The sequence below is a fragment of the Phyllosticta capitalensis genome (assembly GCF_038381095.1).
Source record: "Phyllosticta capitalensis strain CBS 128856 chromosome Unknown BKA78scaffold_4, whole genome shotgun sequence".
Taxonomy (NCBI): Eukaryota; Fungi; Ascomycota; class Dothideomycetes; order Botryosphaeriales; family Phyllostictaceae; genus Phyllosticta; species Phyllosticta capitalensis.
In genome coordinates, this window is record NW_027117442.1 from 1,360,985 (window position 1) to 1,382,095 (window position 21,111).

A 21,111-nucleotide genomic window follows, 5' to 3' on the forward strand; every position below is an offset into this window, starting at 1 on the left:
ACTGTTGCAAAAATCCTCAATTGACATGTTCGCGGTCCAGAGACAAACGACGTCACTTTCTGCTCAGTCTCCATCGCTTGATCCGTCGCTCAACTCGTCACTCGGTTCGTCTCTCGATTCGTTGCTCGGTTTTTCGTCGCCCAATTCGTTCCTGTTACGCTTCTGATTCATCACTGTATTTGCTCTGGTTTGTTGTCGTTTTCGTCGTCGATTCGTAGGAATTCAGCGTCGACGCCACCGGAAGTCAACCTGAGAAGAGACTTTTAGAACCTCGACCATTCGGTCAATGATACCACGGTACCTACCGTTCAGGGTACAGTTGGACTTCCATGGCTTTCACACTGAACCTCAGGTGACGTATCCGTGCCCTGTTGGGCAGTCCCTACGAAAAAGGTCTGTCTATGGCTTGGGCCGCGCCCATTAATACATAGTACGAGAACCACCGGAAGGAGTGGAACACCGGAGTCCCGGTCGACAAGAATTTCAGTCGAGTTGAAGAATGGACGATATGTGACAGACTCCAATTGAGACCGTGCATTCAAGCCCAGGGAGATAATTCAACCACCTCGTTTCGTGCTTTGTTTCTGTCCAATCGCTGGCGGTCACGTCAAATAAAAATTCACGTTGCAAATGGCATGGAAGTTGGATCCAAAATTTTGTATTGATGCTAGCTGAGTTTGAACGAATGGCTTGAGAATGAACTCATGAGGAGGAGAAGGGATCAAGATCCACTAGAGGGATGACTTTTTGATTCCGAGATTGACAGGTCGATTCAATCCGCATTGGAGCCACATAAGTGTGGGTTTCGCCGTCAGAATAGTGCCGCGGTCTCGAGGTAGACAGCCCAGTCCGATTCGCGGCGTTGTCGGAGCGGTTACGGTTCCGCCTGACGGCTTGCAAGGGTCGCCGCTTAGTTGGGGCATACGCCGCCGTTGGAGTACGAGCTGAGAGCATTGGAGCCTCCGTTGCTGTTCCTGGCCTTGATGCATTTGTTGAGATCGACGGCGTTGACACCAGCCGCGCAAACCTTTTTCGTGCTCGTGCCGGCACAGGCTTGTCGAGAGTAGGCAGTCAACTGCTGGAGTTTTCCACCGTGGGTCGTCATCTTGAAAGACTGGAATCCGTCGGTGAAGGCGCAAGTGTTGTCCCAGACGTTGCGGGACCTGGAGGCGCCGGTGCAGTCGTCGTTGTCGTACATGGTGACGACGAATCCTTGGGTGGCAGTGAAAAAGGCCGCAAGAGCGAGGAACAAAGCGGCGAAGCTCTTCATGGTGGTTGAGTGTATGGAAGAACTTGAAAAGGTTTGGAAGATTTGGAAGATTTGGAAGAGTTGAGAGATTTGAAGTGTTGGCTTTTGTTGGTGCTGTTTGCTGTTGACGAGGAGCCGAGAAGGGCCACGCAGTCTTCCTTTATATAGCCACAACTGGCACTTTGCAATCCCCTCTGGCAGTGCACTGAGGTAGTGCCGAAGTTCCACAGGGACGCTGACCATTCCTCCATTTGGTATTTCCAAAGGACTCTACGGGAGATGTAGATCTTGGTGGAAATAGGTGTGTTGGCCCCTAGTCCGTGATGTAATGGCGGTGTCGAATGTTTCGGTCTCTGGTCTTGGCTGGCTCTCTTGGGGGCAGTACTACACGTTTAGAAGTAGGATTCCAGGTAACCAAGAGTATGTGTTCAGGCGACTCTTGCAGGCGTTCTTGATTCGAAAGATTCTCAATCGATGTGGACTCGAAGGATCTTGCGATGAATCAGAAGCTCGTGTCCCTCCCTGGGAAGACAGAGTGGGCCCCGTGCGGACTTCTTTTTTGCTGACCGAGAACCAGAGACTGTGTAGCATGTTTTCATTTGCCAGTGTAGCAAGCAGTCCCATCGAATGCTGAGGATCTTGACAATTTTGCTGCGTCACTGCTTGTAACTCAACATCTAGCACAGCAGATTCCAACCCAGACCTCAGTAGAGCAATGCCAACTCACCTGTTGTGTAAATGCTGCACTGCTGCCGTCATCAGTACCAGAGACGGCCCCTGATTTTCTTTCACAGCCCTATAGCCCCCAGCTATTTTGTCCCCCACGGAATGCCTATTTATCCTTGCAGCTGAGTACTCCCTGCAGTGTAGCGCTAGATCCGCTGGCCCTAGCAGCTTTCTTAGGGCTATTCGCCATTTGCTGCCCCCAAAGGGATAAGCCAGCGTGTAAGGATCTACTTCCCTGGTCACCCACGTACGGAGATGCTCAAGCATAGTAAAACATTAAGCAAGGCTTAAATAGTGGAGCGTTGCATATTCTGAGAGAGCTGAAAAAGGTGCGTACATGGAATGAGACGGGAGGTATCCGACGGAGGGCGTCAGCCGTGGTACCACTTGTTTCTCGTCATTGTCTCGTTTTCGTTAATGTCGGACGATGCCTGGAAACCTACGACCGGCAGTAATCCTAGCAGGTAACTCAGAAACGCGCCCATCGAGGCCGCGTTTAAGCGCAAATAGGACTTTCATCTAGCATGGATCGTTGCCAGCTACCTAATCGAGAGCTTAGTAAAGGCGTGTGGATTTGTGACCCTACCTTCTAAGGTACATAGATAGTTATCAACCAGCACTTTGTCCAGCGCGTCGTCCAGCGCGTCGTCCAGCGCATTGTCTAGTGGGTAGTCGCCAGTTAGTTAGTTGAGCAGTCAGTTGAGCAGTCAGTTGAGCAGTCAGTTGAGCAGTCAGTCGAGCGGTCAGTCGAGCGGTCAGTCAAGTAGTTAGTTGAGTAGTCAGTCATCAATCAGGTATTTATTTATTTATTTAGTTTAACGTCCCTCTTAAGTCAACGACTATAAGAGACGGGGATAGGTATCCCAGTAGTCTAGAGCTATATATAGAATAGTGCCTAATATGTTTGAACCATAGTAGGCTGTTATACTAATTTATAGCAATCCCTTTTTGTGTTTGTTTTCAATGATTATAGTTGGACATTTTAGGCCAAGCCCTTACAGGAAGATTACTAAATTGGTAATATAAGTAGAAATAAGCAAGTACTAAGCAAGTGTGTGTTTTAAAGTAAAACAGTAGTGCTTCATAGACAGGGGAGCTAAATATAGGAAAATTATAGGAAACCTTAACTTTACAGCTAAAGCTATAAAATTTATAGGTTAACCTATATACTCTCCTATCTCCTTAACCCTTCTACTAGGTGTCTTATTGGTCGTTATACCACTATTTAGTGGCTATTTTTATATTTTTAATAAAGGCTAGTGAAGCCTTTATATTTTCCTGATTTTTAAAAAGGTTTTTAATACTTAATAAGGGGATATCCCTCTTAAGTAATTTTCTTTCTTCCCTATAGTCCTTCCATAATTTATTTATTTTATTTATTTATTTAGTTTAACGTCCCTTTCTTAGTCTAAGACTATTAGAGACAAGAGTTTCCTCTATATACATTGTGCTATAAAATTTATAGGTCATAGCCTTAAGCTTTCGTGGAACTACTAACTTTTATAGGTTAACCCTATAAAAATATAGGTTCTCCATTGTAGGTGGGTTTTCAATAATTATAAAGTGAAATGATTTATGCTAAACCCTTATAGTAAGAAGTATAGATAAGTGTAAAAGTAGGAACTAAAAAGCACTAATAAAGGAAATATAAGGGGTAGAAAATTTAGGAGGAATTCACTAAACTTTCCATTATTCTAGGGACTCCTAGTTAATATGCCACTTTTGAGTAGCAATATTAGTTTCTTTTATATAAGCTAAAGTAGCTTAAATTCTTTCAGAATTTTTATAAATATTTTTATAGGTTAAATCCGCGTTTATAGCTTCTTTAAGCCTTTTTCTTTATTCTTTATAATCCTTACAGCTTAGTAGTAAGTAGAAAGGAGTCTCTTTAGGAGTACTATACCTATATATACTATTATTAACCTTTTTAGTATAGTATAGATATAATTTAAAATACCTATAACCTATCTTTAGCTAATAATAGGCTAATACTAATTCCCTAGGAGTCCTATTTGGTATCCTAAGTTTATAGCAAGGTTTAGGGGCAAATATCCTTAAGTAAGACTTAGGAGATATAGGTTTAGCTAAGGCCTTACCTATAATATTCTCCCACTCTATACTTATTAGGGATTTAACTTCCATACCTAATATAGTAAAGGAGGTAGGGTACTCCCTAGTCTTAACTAGACTAGTAGCCCCCTTAGCTAAATTATCAGCAAGTTCATTACTATATATTCCTATATAGCTAGGAACCCATTCTAATAAGATAGTAGCACCCTTATCTATAGCTAATTTAGCTATATTTATAGCCTAGATTTACTAAGACTAACCTAGGTTATTAGAAGGTTTTATAATACAATATATTGCGGCCTAATTATCCGCATATATATAGTATTTCTGGTCTTATTTTGCGTTTCTACCCACATATTCAAACACCCTTATAATACCCTCTAATTCCCCATTATAGACTAGGTTAGAAAAGCCTATATTTAGGCTTTCTAACTTATAGTCTTCCTAGTTTTTAGGGATAATAGCAAGGCCTACTCCCACACCTTTACCCCTAGTTATACTAGAGGTATTAGTATATAGAGAGGTGGTATTAATAGACTTTCTAGCCTTAATAAGGTCTAGGTATTCCTTCTTAGTGTCTTCTTTAGGTAAAGGACTAATTCTATACTAAAATAGAATATTCCTAGCCTAGGGAGGAAAATATAGGTGGGATATAGGTTCTAGAGGTCCTCTACTCCCTATACTATTAGGAATCCTCTCTAGCTAGGTAGATTTCCTATTTTTAAATATAGATTCTTACTTAGTCCTACCTAATTTAATTAAAATAGGGTGGTTTTCTAGTAGTTTTAAGGCCCTAAGTGTGTATTTCTTTATACTAGTACTTAGTTAGGCCTTAGTACGTGGAATACCTACTTTAATTTCTATTACCCTAATAGGACTAGTCTTAAAAACCCCTAGTATCTTATATAGAGCCTTATTTTATAAGGTATCTAAGGGTTTAAGAAGGTAGTCTATTCCTCTAGGCTTATACTAGAGCTAGGAGCTATAATCTATTATACTAGTAATACAAGCTATATATAGCTAGTATATAGCATATGGACCTATCCCTAGCTCTATAGTAGTAAACCTATAGAGCCTATAGAGGGTAAATCTAGCCTCTAATACTAAGGTATTAATATAGTATTTATACTTTAGTTTATTATTAAGGTAGATACCTAGCTATTAGACTATCACTTTAGGTTTTACTATAGTAGAATTAGGTAGTTCTATACTATAGTTTTTTGCCCTTTTATTACTAGAAAAATAGATAAGCTCTATCTTAGTAAGATCAAAGCTAATACCCATTCTAGCCCCATATTTAGATAGGTTTTTAGCCTCTCTCTCTAATATCTTAGTGTTTTTCTTTACACTAGTAGATAATATAGTTAGACTAATATTATCTATATAAGAGAGAAAGGTAATAGCCTGGGATAGGAATAATTTAGAGATATATATTAGAAATAGAATAGGTAATATAGGACTACCTTGTAGAATTCTAGTCTCTATAGGCCTAAACTCTTCTATTTGTCTATTAAAGGAGAGATGTAGTAGCCTATCTTTTAAGAAAGAATCTACCTAGCTAATTAGGCTTATAGGTAGTCCCTTATTCTTTAATAAAGATAGGAGCTAGTTCTTGCTAACATGGTTAAAAGCACCTTTTATATCTAGAAATAGTGTAGAGGTTATCCTATTAGATAGCTTATTCTCTTTAACTATATTAGATAATAATAGTGCAGCGTCTATAGCAGATTTTTTAAGACAACCACCTACCTGGCTAGGGTGTAGTAGTCTATTTGTCTTTTCTGCTAAGAATTTAAGCCTTTTAGCTATTATTCTTTTATTAATTTTGCCAAGGCAATTTAATAAAGATATTACCCTATAAGCTTTAGGACTAGTATAGTCCGGCTTACTAGGTTTCTTTAAAATTGCACCTATAGCTTGTCTCCAGCATTTAGGATGATTCCTTACATAATAGTAGGAGGTATATAGGTGTTTCTTTAGGATATCCATACCTACATATACTATTATTTGACTTTTTAGTATATAATAGGTAGGTTTTAAAGTAACCATATCCTATTTTTAGCTGATAGAACACTGAGGCTATAGGTCTCTCTATATCTCTTAGAATTAAAAGCTTATAGCTAGGTTTAGTATTAAAAATACTATAATAGGAGGAGGAATTATTAGACTTAGCCTTAGCCTTATCTATAATATCCTACTACTCCTTATTAATAGTATCTTTAATATCCATACCTATAAGTACTAGGGCTTTTAGATAATTCCCTAGATCTTTCTTTATAGCTTCCTTAGCTAAGGAATCAGCTAAATCATTACTATATATACCCATATAGCTTAGGACCCATTCTAATATTATAGAGGCACCTTTAGAAGCTACTATTTTAGCAGCTTCTATAGCCCTTATTTACTATAATTAGCTAGGTTTATCAGAAGGATTAACTAACCTATATATAGCTGACTGGTTGTCAGAATATATATAGAATTTATAGTTATTTTCTACATTTTTACTAGCATATTTAAATACCTTAGTAATCCCTTCTAGTTCTCCATTATATACTAGGTTAGATTTCCCTATATTTAGAGATTCTGACCTACTATTTAAAAGATTACTAGGTAGGACTACTAAGCCTACACCTATACCTTTACCTATAGGTAAACTAGAGGCATTAGTATAGATATAAGTAGTCTTCTAGCTTTTTCTCTAGCTATTAAGGTTAAGGTGCTCTAATAGAGCCTCTTCCTTATTAAGAGAGCTAATTCTATAAGAGAATAGGATATCCCTAGCCCAGGGTAGAAAGTAATAGTATTTCATAGGTTCAAGACATTATCCTATCTCTATATTTATACTTTTACTTATAAACTTAATCTAGGTAGGTCTCCTTGGCTTATTCTCTATAGAATTAATTCTACTTAATTCTCTTGGAATAGGGTGGGTAGGTGGGAGTTTTAAGGCTCTAAAAGTATACTTTTAAATAGTAGCTAATAGTCATGCCTTAGTAGGTAGGATTCTAGCTTCTATTTCTATAGCTCTTATAGGACTAGTCTTAAAAACCTCTAGAATCTTTTATAAAGCTAGATTCTATATGTATTATAGTAGTTTAATAAGACTATTGATATTTTTAGCCTTATACCATAATTAACAGCCATAATCTATTATACTTATAATATAGGTTAAGTATAACTACCTTATAGCATGTAGATTAAGGCCTAAATTAATAGTAGTAAGTCTATTAAGCCTGAATAAGGTTAATCTAGCCTTTAATACTAAAATATTAACATATTATTTAAAATTTAGCTTATTATTAAAGTAGATCCCTAACCAGTAGATAGTTTCCTTAGGCTTTATAGTACTATTATTAGGAAGCTTAATAGAACTATTTTTAGCCTTATTCCAGCTAGTAAAGTATATTAATTCAGTCTTAGAAAGGTTAAATTCTATACCCTTTATAGCACCAAGCTTATATAGTTGTTTAGTTTCTCTTTCTAGTATTTTAAGGTTTTTCCTTATACTAGTAGATAATATAGTAAGACTAATATTATCTATATAGGATAGAAACTTAACTACCTAAGATAGGAATAATTCTAGGATATATGTTAGAAAAAGTATAGGTAATATAGGACTTCCTTATAGGATCCCTATCTCTATATCCCTAAATTCTTCTAATTATCTATTAAATAATAGTCTTAATAGCCTATTATTTAAGAAGCTAGAGACCCAGCTAATAAGGGATAGTAGTAGTCCTTTCTTCTTTAATAATAGTAAGAGTTTATTTTTAACTATATAGTTAAAAGCTCCTTTAATATCTAAAAATAGTGGAGAGGTAATTCTATTAGATAGTTTATTCTCTTCTACTATATTAGATAATAATAGAGCTACATCTATAGCTGACTTCCTTAATCTACCCCCTATTTAACTAGGGTCTAGTAGATAAGTAGTTTTAGCTAAATAGCTTAATCTCTTTACTATAATTCTCTTATTTATTTTTCCAAGACAGTTAAATAAGGAAATTACCCTATAAGACCTAGGACTAGTATAGTCTAGCTTATTAGGTTTTCTTAAAACTATACTAATAGCTTATCTCTATACTTTAGGGTAATAGCTACTATTAAATAGTAAACTATATACCTTATAAAAGGTAGAAGGGTAGGCCTTATAGGTAGCTATAATAATATCTTAATTTATAGCATCTAGTCCTAGGGTTTTCCCTTTTATTTATATAGAACAAGCTATTTCTAGCTCCTTATAGTCCAACTTAGGCTATTTCTAGCTATTATTAGGGGTGTAGTTATCCCATATAATAGGTAGAGCAGTAGGGGGCTTATTGTGCTACAAGCCTCCTAACCCTTAGGCTCCTATATAAGCATCTAGATTATATAGCCCAATAGCTACCTAAGCTACTATATAGCTACCTACTTACTTAGTAGCACATATAATATGTGCACTATATACTAAGTCTATATATTACTAAGTATACTAAGCCTATACTTAACCTTAACCTATTCTATAGATACTACTACCTATTCTAAGGCTAATTCCTAAGACTAGTTACCTATTCTTCTTAACCCCTTTTATCTTCTTTTAGTATATATTAATTAATTGTATAATTATTTATTTTAGATTATCTCTTTTATTTCTTTTAATACTCCTACTTATACTTAGTATAAGTAGATAGCTCTTACTACCCTACTAAGCTATCTTAGTTATTTTATACTAATATAGCTCTTTTATATAGTTATCTTTATACCTAAACCTACTTGCTTCTAATTACTAGTAGCGCTATAAGATAACTAAGATTATTATAAGTCCTAGACTTCTCCTAGCCTATAAAGGTATAAAATATCTACCCTACCTATTATAATAGTATATGTTACTAGATATATATATAACTATCTTTAGGCCTAACCTTCCTCTCCTAAGTTATGGACTAGTATATAGTCTATACCTTAGTTTCTTCTTTAGTACTAGAGACCCTAAGAGCTTAGTCTTCTATATTCTATATTAATAAGAGGATAAGTAGAAAAACCTAGATTAAGGTAAAGGGCCTTACCTATATAAGTATTACTACTACTTAAGTATTAATAATATTATAATATTATATGACTAATAGTCTAGTAAAGATTAGGTCTATAAATAGCTTTAAACTCTACTCTACCTAGTACTCTCTATATATATATCTCCCCTACTAAGGAGGATACCCTTTCTAATTCTTAGGATTTCTAACTAGATAAGGTTATATTTATTAATCTACCTAATATTCTACCTAATAATAATTAAGCTAATAATATCCTACCTCCTATAGATAACCCTAATACTAATAATATCTTAGAGGAGTTTAACTAGACCCTTATCTACTATCCTAAGAATATTTAAGCTAATTTCTACTACCCTATCTTCTATATTCCTAACCCTGCTAATATAATAGCTTATATTAACTATATAAGTATTATAAACTCCCTAGCCTACTACTTCTTTAAGGTACTAAATAATTACCCTTAGGATATACCTTAGCCTAACTAGGGTTATCTTAATAAGGAAGATATTATTAATAGTTTCTACCTCTTCTAGTATTATTATATATCCACCCTTAAGTAGACCCTTATAAATTTTATTAACCTTTTCTAGAGGTACTTCTCTATTAGTACCTATATCTTTACCCTAGTTACTACTCTAGAGAATACTCCTTTACTATATATTTAGATATATAAGCTCTCTACTACTTTTATATCCCTAGTCCTCTACTCCTATTCCTATTCTTATAGTAATTAAATAGATACTAGAGTACCTTTAGAATAACCCTCTTATACTACCTTATATACTAGTTCTTCCTAGTCTCTTAAGGTTCTAGACCCTCCCTAGCTTAATAATAGAATCTAGAACTATACCTATTAGTACTAGCTTTATATAATAAAATATAAGCTAGAATCTAATAAGGACTACTTTAAAAATAGGTTCTCCTTAGTTTAAGGTAAAAAGAATATAACTAACTATATTTTTAATTATATAACTAGTAGAGCTATAGATAATTTACTTTCCTTTCTTTAAGCTATAGATAGTTAAGGAGAGCTAGCTATAGACTAGGATTACTTTAATTTCTTATCTAGAATTTTTAATAACCTATATAAGAAATAGGAAGCTAAGGATACCTATAGTAATCTAAAGTACTATCTATTAGAGAACTTCTAGACCTTCTAAGCTAAGTAGATATATCTTATCTATAAGTCTTATCTTACTCTTAAAGACTAGAAAGAAGAATTTTACTATACCTTACCCCCCTCCCTTTAGAACTTTATAGTAGAATATAAGGAAGATCTAGAGGTAGACTTTTAACTATATACTAAGAGAGTCCTTCTATATATATATACTCTTAAGGAATAGTACTTAAGTTTACACTCTACTACTTCTACTAAGTCTTAGTAAGATAAGGCTACTATATATATTATAGACTACTCCTATAGCTAGTTAAGTTAATTATATAAGTATATAGTTACTATATAGGTTAAGCCTAAGGCTACTACACCTATAGCTAGTTAAGTTAATTATATAAGTATATAGTTACTATATAGGTTAAGCCTAAGGCTACTACACCTATAGCTATAGTTTCTAAGACTTATCCTTCTAATTATATAACTAACCCCTTAGCTCGTGCAACTACTTCTACTTACTTAGTAGAACTTATTTACTTCTACTATAGTAGAAAAGGCTACTAGGCTAAGTATTATACTACTACTACTAATAAGCTCTATACTATAGAGCCTATTATATAATCTAATAAAGATAATAACTTTATACTAGCCCTAGAAGAATACTATAATCTAGATTATAAGTATTACATAAGTATACTAATTAGGATTCTAACCTAGAAAACTAGTAGTCCTAGTAAAAGTCTCTATACTAGGACTATAACTTAGAGCTATTTATATCTAAGGATCCTCTGTTAATATTAGAAAACTTATTAGTAGAGAACCCTTTTTCATGCAACTAAAGATTTATACTAATAGTGTTAGCTATAAGATTCACATATTAGTTAATACTAGAGCTAGTATAATAAGCTTTATTAGCCCTAGACTACTCCTAGTACTTAAATCTATAGGAATATATAAGCTTCCTATTACTAGTAGTTATCTTAGTATCTAGGGCTACAATAATAAGCTTAATAATAATCTCTATTATACTACCTATTTCTGCATGCAATTAGACCACCACCTTATTAATATTTAGGCCTTTATATACAATATTGGGAAGCATTATAATATTATTATTAGATAATAATAGTTTAAGGATAACTAAGTTCTTATAGACTATACTAATCATTAACTTATTTAGCTAGAAAAAGATTATAAAAATATTTCTTTCTAATATATCCTTACTCTTCCTCCTATTATACCACCACCTCATATCCTTAAAAGAAGAAATAATGCTATTTAAGAACCTCTTATTTAAGGAACTATTAATATTATAGATAGGCTTATAGTTAAGAACTATAATATCTTTTTAGCCTCCTATTATAAGATATCTCTTAAAGAACTAGTTAAAATCTACTCTATTATCTTAGTAGATATTAACTATAAACTATAATCTTAGGCTCCTCCTTATATAACTACTAAAGACCTAGAAATCTAAGAGCTTATTAACTAGAAGCTTCCTGCTACTTATTACTAATATACTAATATCTTCTCTAAAAAAGAATTAGATAAGCTACCTTCCTACTAAGCTAGAGTAGACTAAAAGATTATCCTTACCTCTAATTCCCCTCTATACCTACCTCTAAGCCCCCTCTATAGGATGTTATATAAGTAACTATAGGTAGTAAAGAAGTATATTATAGATAACCTTAAGAAGGGTTTTATTATTAAGAGTAAGTACTATTAGGCCTCTCTAATACTTATAGTTAAGAAACTAGGAGGTAGCTAGTATTTCTATATAGACTACTATAAACTTAATAAGTAAACTAAAAAGGACTTATACTCTCTCCCTCTTATCTAGAAGATACTCTAATATATATCTAAGGCTAAAATCTATACTAAGTTAGACATCTATTAAGCTTTCTATTAGATTTATATAGTACTAAATTCTAAGGACTTCACTACCTTTCATATATATTATAGATTATATAAGTATTATATCCTTCCTTTTAGGCTATCTAATAGCTCTACTACTTTCTAGTGCTTTATTAATAATACTCTCTTTAATATTTTAGATAACTTTATTATTATCTTTATAGATAACCTCCTTATTATTTCTAATAACCCTTCTTAGTACTAAAAGCACATTAAAATTATCCTAGAATACCTTTACTAAGTAGGTCTCTAAGCTAATATTAAGAAGAGTAAGTTTAGTATTAAGTAGACTAAGTTTCTAGATTATATTATCTCTACTAATAGTATTACTATAGACCTAGCTAAGGTAGAGGTTATGTAAATATAGAAAGTACCTACCTCCTTTAAAGGCCTTTAGTTTTTCCTTAGGTTTTATAACTTCTACTACTAGTTCCTTCCTAACTATAGTAGAATTAATAGGCCCTTAGAAAAGCTCTATTCTAAGGTAAAGTAGTAACTATTATAAGAGGTTAAGATTAAAGCCTTTAAGTAGCTTAAGCTATTTATAGCTAGTAATTACCTTCTTATATACTTTAACCTAGAATAAGAGACTTGAATTAAGACTAATACTAGTAATAGGGTTATAGTAGGTATTATCTCCTAGAAGTAAGAGGATAGTAACTAGAAGCCTACTATATTCTACTTAAAGGTAATAGGCCCTACTAAGCTTAAATATAAGATTTATAATAAGGAGCTACTTACTATTATCCATGCCTTAAAAGAATAGTATAGTATACTTATTACTATATAAACTCTCTTCATAGTACTTATAGATTATTAAGCCCTAGAGTACTTCTCTACTAAGCAATAGCTTAATAGCTATTAGGTATAATAGGTAGAAAAGCTAGCTAATTACTATATATAGTTTACTTACTAATTAGGTAAAGATAATATTATTACCAACATCCTTATCTATAAGTAAGAAGAGTTATCTACCTAGAAGGCTAAGATAGCTATAGCTAGGAATTAGTATCTAATCCCTCTAGAACTTATTCTTCTAAGTATTTATATAATAGAGCAGGCCCTATCCCTACCTATTAACCTTCTTAACCATCTACTAGCTATAAACTGTAACTTAGAAAGCCTTATATAATTCTAAGATATAGCTTAGTAAGAGAATATAAAAGGCTAGGAACTCTACTATAGCCTTTTACTTAAATTTAGCTAACTAGTAGTCCTAGAAGATAACTATTTATATATAGAGATTATAGATACTATCTATATAACCCCTCTTATAGCACACCTAGGCTAGACTAAGACTAAGAAGCTCCTTAGTACCTACTACTACTAGCCTAGTATAGGATATTTTATAAACTAGTATTAGTCTAATTATTATATATATAAATATTCTAAGGAATTTAATAATAAAAAACCTAGCCTTCTTTATAGCCTACCTATCCTAGAGCACCTATAGCAGCATATAGCTATAGATTTTAAGGAGATGCCCCTAGATAAGAAAGGGTATAATACTATTCTAGTTATTATAGATAGATTAGTAAAACACACTTTTAGCCTCCCTTATTATAAGTCTATTAATATAGAAGGAGTTACACAACTCTACTACTTTACTAATATCTTCTATATTTATAGAGTACCTAAGATAGTTATCTCTAACTAAGAGCCCTAGTTTATCTTAGCCTTCTAGAATAAGCTATATAAGTTAACCTAAGTTAAGTAAAGGCTCTCTACTACCTATTACTTATAAACTAATAGTATTATAGAAATTATAAATAAGATTCTTAACTAGTAGCTTTACCTATTTATTAATTACTTTATAGATAACTAGTTAGATCTTCTCCCTTATATAGACTTTATATAAGCTACTATACTATATTTAGCTACTAGGATAACTCCTTTTAAGACTAAATTAGGCTTTACTATAAACATCTACTTTAACTAGAGTAAATATACTATAGAGTTTACTAATATAAATAATAAACTCTTTTATACTAAAGCTTAAGGCTTTAGTAAGTACTATTACCTAGTAATTAAGATTATATAAGAAAATATTACCTATTCCTAAGCCTATATAGCCAAGGAAGTAATAAGTATTATTATAAGCCTAACTTCTTTATTAGTAACTATATATATATCTCTAAGCAAGGCTAGAAGACTAACTATCTAAGTATTAAACTAGACTTTCCTAATAATAGGCCTTTCTAAATTATAGATATATAAGGCTACTTATATATCCTAGACCTCCCTATATATATTAAGGTATAAGATAATCTCTTCTATACTAACTAACTATATAAGGCTAATATAGAACTAGTTCTAGGCTAAATCCCTATACCTCTACCCCTAATTAAAGTTAATAATAAGTATAAGCATAATATAGACTTTATATAAGCTTTAAGAATATACTATAGTAAGCTTTAATACCATGTTTAGTAGGTGGGGTATAATAAGGATAATAAGTAGTACTATATAGAGGACTTCTTAGGATTACTAGCTACTATTAAAAAGTTCTATTAAGAGAATCTAGCTACTACTAGCCTAAGTATTAATTTATAGAAGTAGAAGGACACCTTCTCTACTAAAGGCTTCTACTAACTAGATACCTTAGATAACATCCCTATTAAGAAAGAAACTTATAAGATCCTTAGGTAATATTAGAAGAAGTAGCTTATAGTTATATAACCTATTACTCCTTATCTTTATCCTCCTTCTTACTCTCTAATTCCTCTTCTCCTATCTAACACTCCTTACTATTTAAGAGCTTCTAAAGATGGACCTTTAACTTATCTATACCTAACCTATTATATATATACTTATATTCCTACTAGGTAGGATAATAGCTATCCTTATAATAATCCTCTTTCTTAGCCGCGCAATTATACTTTATAGATTTATTATTATATATATAATTACTACATGTACTACTAAAGAACCCTAGGATAGTATAATAGCTAATAAAAGGTTATCCCTTAGATCTAGTATTATAGTAGTAAGAGTATAGAATGTGCTAGTATAGACTAGCCTAGTATAGTATAGTAGTATTACTATATAATAGGTGCTTACCTATCTTCTCTAGATTATCCTTCCTAGTTATAATAATATATTAATACCTATAGGGGTACTCTAGAAGATAGTTATAGGTTCTATTAATTAGCTTATTACTAGTTTACTATAGCTATTAGTAGAATATTAAGAGGTTAATTATATAAGTACTTATATGTACCAACTAGGTGTACCTACCTGCGCACTTAACTAGATATATATTACTAGGAATTAGGGGTAGATAATACTAAGCACACTCCTTAGCCTTAGTTAGGCCCTAGTAAGCTACTATATTAGGTTACTCTATAGGCTAGCTATACTAGCTAGAGCGATAAATATCCATAGGTACCTTAGCTATAGGAGTATAAGAGATAGTAGGCTAAGGAGCTATATAACTAGAAGAATAAGTAGGTAGAGTCTTATTACTATTAGATAAGATAACTAGGTAACAACAGCTTAATCTAGGAGTTACACAACTAAGACCTAATAGCTATAGTACTTAGTAAGGTTAAGTAGCTACCTAGTAAGATAACTCCTTACTCTAGCTAGTAGTAGCTTAAGCCTCCTATTCCTCTATTACTATAATTATAGCATTGATCTAGTCCTTGTCCTTGTTAGTAATAAAATTATCCTAATAATAAATATCCTTAAGCCGCGCTAAAAGCCTCTCTAAGATAAAGTCTAGGTTATCTAATTAAGTGGATACTAAGTCTCTACCCTTATAATTACTAGTAGCTAGAGAAAAGTAATATACTAGTATACCTTTAATTATAGTCTAAGTAGCTAGTATCTTCTTATAAGAATTATTCTAGGTTACTATAGACTCTAATACCTAGTAATAATATCTTTTAGTAGTTAATCCCTAACCTAGTATTATACTAATACTACTAGTAGGTAATATCTAAAAAGGTATTAATAGTTTAATAGGATAGGTACTAGGTAAATTAAAGGTAGTAGGTATAGTATTAACCTATTAGCTAGTAGGTATTATAGGTAACTCTAGTATTATAGGTAGATAAATACTAGGAGGCTAAATAGATATAAGCCTTACTAGGCTTATAGGCTAACTATATTCTATAAAGATATATTAGTATAATCTATAATCTAAGGACAAGCTTACTCCTAGGCTTAATCTTCTAAATAGGTAAGGGAGTTGGACTATAAAGAGATGTATAGGTAGTAGCCTTATACTCTACTTTAGTTAGCTCTACTTTACCCTATAAGTTAAGGAAAATACTTATAAAGCTATACTACTAATAGTAAGTTATCTTTAGGTAATATAGGTAAGGCTAGGGTAATTATATAGCCTTTACCCTTATTAAGAGCTTAACCCTTGCCTTTATTAGGCTTCTTTCTACTAGAACCAGATATAGATACTATATAATCTAGGTTAGAAATTATGTACCTATGCTTAAAATTAGCTAGGATAACTTACTATTAATGCGCAAGATAATAGATCAAGAAAAAAGTAATAGATTAGACTATTTAGAAGGTTAGCAAAGCCTAGTATAGTATTAAAGAAGGATAGTAAGTAGGTATAGAAAAGAAGGTTTTTAAGCCTTAGTATACTAGCCTGGTATACTAGTATACTATATAAATAGTAGGTGTACTATATAATTACCTAACTATAACCCTCTCTATATAGCACTTATTATTAGGGGGGGGGGTAAGTATTATACTATAAGCCTCCTAACCCTCAGGCTCCTATATAAGTATCTAGATTATATAGTCTAATAGCTACCTAAGCTACTATATAGCTATCTACTTACTTAGTAGCGCGCGCAATACACATACTACATACTAAGTCTATATATTACTAAGTATACTAAGCCTATACTTAACCTTAACCTATTCTATAGATACTACCACCTATTCTAAGGCTAATTCCTAAGACTGGTTACCTATTCTTCTTAACCCCTTTTATCTTCTTTTAGTATGTATTAATTAATTATATAATTATTTATTTTAGATTATCTCTTTTAGTTCTTTTAATACTCCTACTTATACTTAGTATAAGTAGATAGCTCTTACTACCCTACTAAGCCATCTTAGTTATTTTGTACTAATATAGCTCTTTTGCATAGTTGCCTCTGTGCCTAAACCTACTTGCTTCTAATCGCTAGCGGCGCTACACTATAGTTTAAACCTATTAGGCACTATCCTATATATAGCTCTAGACTACTAGGATACCTATCCCTATCTCTTATAGATATTAACTTAAGAGGGACGTTAAACTAAACTAAATAAATACTATTCTATTATACTTAGAGCTACGTGTAATAATCCTTAGTGTAGGTAGATAGTTGTTGCAGGTAATATTATAGGCTCGGGCTATATAAGGATTCTACTAGCATTTTGCTATACTGCTAACTAGTAGTGGGGCACGTGACCTCACTTAGCTGTGCGCATACCTAAGTTGCTACCACACCCTTAACCCTCTTATAATACTACCTTTAGTATGTCTAGCTTAGTAATAATTATTACCACCTTATTTAGCCCTGTCTACTAAGTTTGTAATACTTACTAAAGGTCCTCTTTATATCTAAAATATATGTACCTACTTATATAGTAAAATATATACTCTTTAGGCCTCTTTTCTTACCTCCTCTAAGTTAATAGTGCCTGTACTAGATTATTTAATAGTAATATATATGCCTACCTAACTCCTTACTTTACCCTTGCCCTGTTGGTAGACTTAGGTGAAAACTACTATATAATAATAAGAGCTCTTGATAACTACCTAGACTATAGATGTGTACTATATTATACTAATTAACTATGGCCTAGAAAGCTATAGGACCTACTCTTATAATAGCTAATTAGTAGTAGGTTAGATCTGCTAACTTCTAGGCTTTAGCTAACCTAATCTGTAGCTATAGTAGAAACTTTAAAAGGACTGTTACTAGGAACTAGTTTAGTAACTATATATAGCTTACTCTTTATACTGCCTATAAGTAGCTCCTAATCCTTAATAATTGCTATAAGACCCTTATTACTAGTAATAAAGATCTCTAAAAGAAGCTTAAGGCTGCTAAGAAGGAGAGGAATAACTAGTAAGAGAAGTATAATACTATAAAGCCTAAATACAATTAAAGTAAGGTTAAGTATAAGGAGATTAAGGTGAAGTATAATAAGCTTAAGAAGGACAAGCCTTTAAATAGTACTAATAATAACAATTAGTAGATTACTAGACTCAAGCAGCATATTACTAACCTTAAGCTAAAGCTTGCTAATATATAGACTATACTTACTAATGCCTAAGCTATAATCTATGTGGCTAATGCATATGCTAATAGAAATAACATGTCAGGCCTCTACCTTAGCCTAAAGTTATAAACTGCAGGAATCCTACCTAGAGAGCTTAGGCTAACTAAGGAACTTACTTAGCTACTAACTAAGTAAGTATATATATATATCTTTCTTTCTTTCTCTCTACTCCTTCTCTTCTTTTCTCCTTACCTTAGTCTTTTTATAGCTAAATGCTATATTACCTCTTAAGCCTTATATAAGATTAAGGTCTCTTACTACTATTCCCCTAATTTAGCCCCCACACCCCTATTTACTATATTTAAAGTAGCCCCTACTTCCTATTTTAGAAATTACTTCATCTTAACTCCTTTAACCTCCCCTAACCTCCTATAATATTTTCCTAAGGCCCCTCTATTACTAATTATTACTATAAGAGTGCTGGATAGTATTAACCTCCTAAAAGATATATAATAAGGAGTATATTCTAAGCCTCCTCCTATAATAGTAAAGAGTCCTTTAATAATAATACTTTACTACCACTAGCCTACAAAGCTTCTAATATAAAGAAGCTTAATATTAGTAAGGCTAAGGACCCTAACTATTCTCCCTTATTTATCTAAAATAACCCCCCTACTACTCCTAGACCTTTAGCCCTAGATAAGGGTAAAGGCTATACTATTAATACACCCTCTAATATTAACCCTACTAATATCCCTATTCCCTCTACTAAGACCTTGTCTACTACTCCCTCTAAATAAGATAATAGAAGTAACTTATCCTTAAACTATACTATTTACCTATAATCTATATCCCTTAGTATTAAAGGACTACCCTACTATAACTATAGTAAGGCCTACCTAGTAATAATATACTAAACTAATACCTTTTCCTTTAAGAACTATATTACCCTTAAGGATAATAGATATAGGAAGATTTACTAACTTCTTTAAGACCTTACTATAGACTACTACTATAATTAGTAGTTCTTAAGGCCTAATAGGCCTATAAAAGAAGAGGTCTTCTAGTCTTCTATATACTATACTCTTAAGTAAGCCCTTACTAACTATAATACCTCTTATAAAGAACTCCGCCACTAGCTCTATAAAGTAAATAATAATATAGTAGTAGCTAACTACTATATTAATAAAAAGGACCTCTATATTATATAGTAGAAGGCCCTATATAAAGAGTAGGTTAAAGAGTATAACAACCTTAAGATAGAGATCTAGGACCTTTATAAGTAGCTATTTAAGGTAGAAGAATATACTACTACTACTATTACTTAATCTATAAGACCCTATCTCTCTATTTACCTTACTAAACTAGAATTATCTAAGAATAACACTATCCCTTTAGCCTACTACTATGATAGTAGAGTATACCTTAATACTTAGAGGTTACCCTCTATAATTAACTAGTAAAGATATATTACCTCTACTCTCTCTACTAGTACTCTTACTACTAGCTACTACAAGTAGAGTAAGAACCTAAAAGAAAAGTATAATAGATAGGACCCTAAGAAGTACACTACTTAGTAATACTTAGTTAACTAATAATTAGCTACTAATACCCCCTTATTCCCTATAGAAGCCTTATATATTAACTATATACTTAGCTAGCTTACTAACCCATACTTTAAGCCTATAACTAACTAGGTAGCTACTAATAATATTACCCTTAATAAGTTCTTTAAGGAGCTTAAGGAGACTATAGGCACTATATACCTAAAGGTAAAGGCTAAGATTAAGCTCTAGAAGGCTAGATAGAGGCTAGATAAAACTATCTCTTAGTATTACTAGTACCTTACTATCCTCTAGGCTTAAGCTAATACTAATAATAATAAATATATTAAGTACTTTACTAAGACTATCTATAAGCACTTAGTATATACTATCTAAACCTAGTTATTTATAACCCTATATAAGGCCCTTAAGGTTCTTTATACTACTAAAAAGAATAATATATAGATTAATAACTACTTAGAGCATCTTACTACTAGTATAGGCTTTAAGAAGATAGGTAACCCTACCCTCTATAGTAGCTCTATATTAAAGACTATTACCTCTTAATCCCTCTCTTACTAGGACTCCCCCTTAACCCCTAGCTATAAACCTATAGCTATAAAGCCTACTAATTAGACTAGAACTTAGTATAAACCTTTAGAGAATCCTCCTAAGCTTAATAATACTAGTAGGGCTAAGCTCTATACTTAAGGCTACTACTTCTACTACTATAATTCTAGATACTATATTAGTAATACCTATATCTACCTAAAGGCTAATAGCTACACTTATTCTATTAATATTATTAAGGCTATAACTAAGACCTCTAATAACTTATCTACCTCTAATAATAAGGAGTTAAAAGGCCCTACCTAGAGGATAGTTACCCTCTAGGTTAAGAAAAACCTATATAGCTCTCTTCTTTTACTATCTCCTACCTAAGTAAGTCTTTAACCCTTAAACTATAAAGTATTAAGATCTTAATACTTAGTGCTAATAGTAAGTCCTATATTAGGAATTATTTAGTCTTTTATTTAATAATAAATAGTTCTTATACCTAGACTCCTACTAATAGTAGTATAGAAGTAAATATAATTAATAAAGTATATATATATAAAAAGAAACTCTATATCTTCTAGCTTAAGAAGCCTATTTACCTTCTTAATACTAATAGCTCCCTAAACTTAATCCTAGATAAAGTAGTGCTAGTAGATATAGCTA

General features: G+C 32.5%; 1 protein-coding gene across 1 annotated transcript; it reads right to left on the minus strand.

Moving 5' to 3' along the window:
* Positions 1-642: 642 nt before the first annotated feature.
* Positions 643-1,989, minus strand: BKA78DRAFT_311541 (uncharacterized protein). Its single transcript, XM_066888222.1, has one exon. It carries the CDS (start codon positions 1,490-1,492, stop codon positions 911-913), a length of 582 nt encoding a protein of 193 aa, XP_066745430.1. The 5' UTR covers positions 1,493-1,989; the 3' UTR covers positions 643-910.
* Positions 1,990-21,111: the final 19,122 nt, after the last annotated feature.

Excerpts from the sequence above, each read along its gene's own strand:
- BKA78DRAFT_311541 (XM_066888222.1), bottom strand. The coding sequence starts at position 1,492 with ATGGTCAGCGTCCCTGTGGAACTTCGGCACTACCTCAGTGCACTGCCA.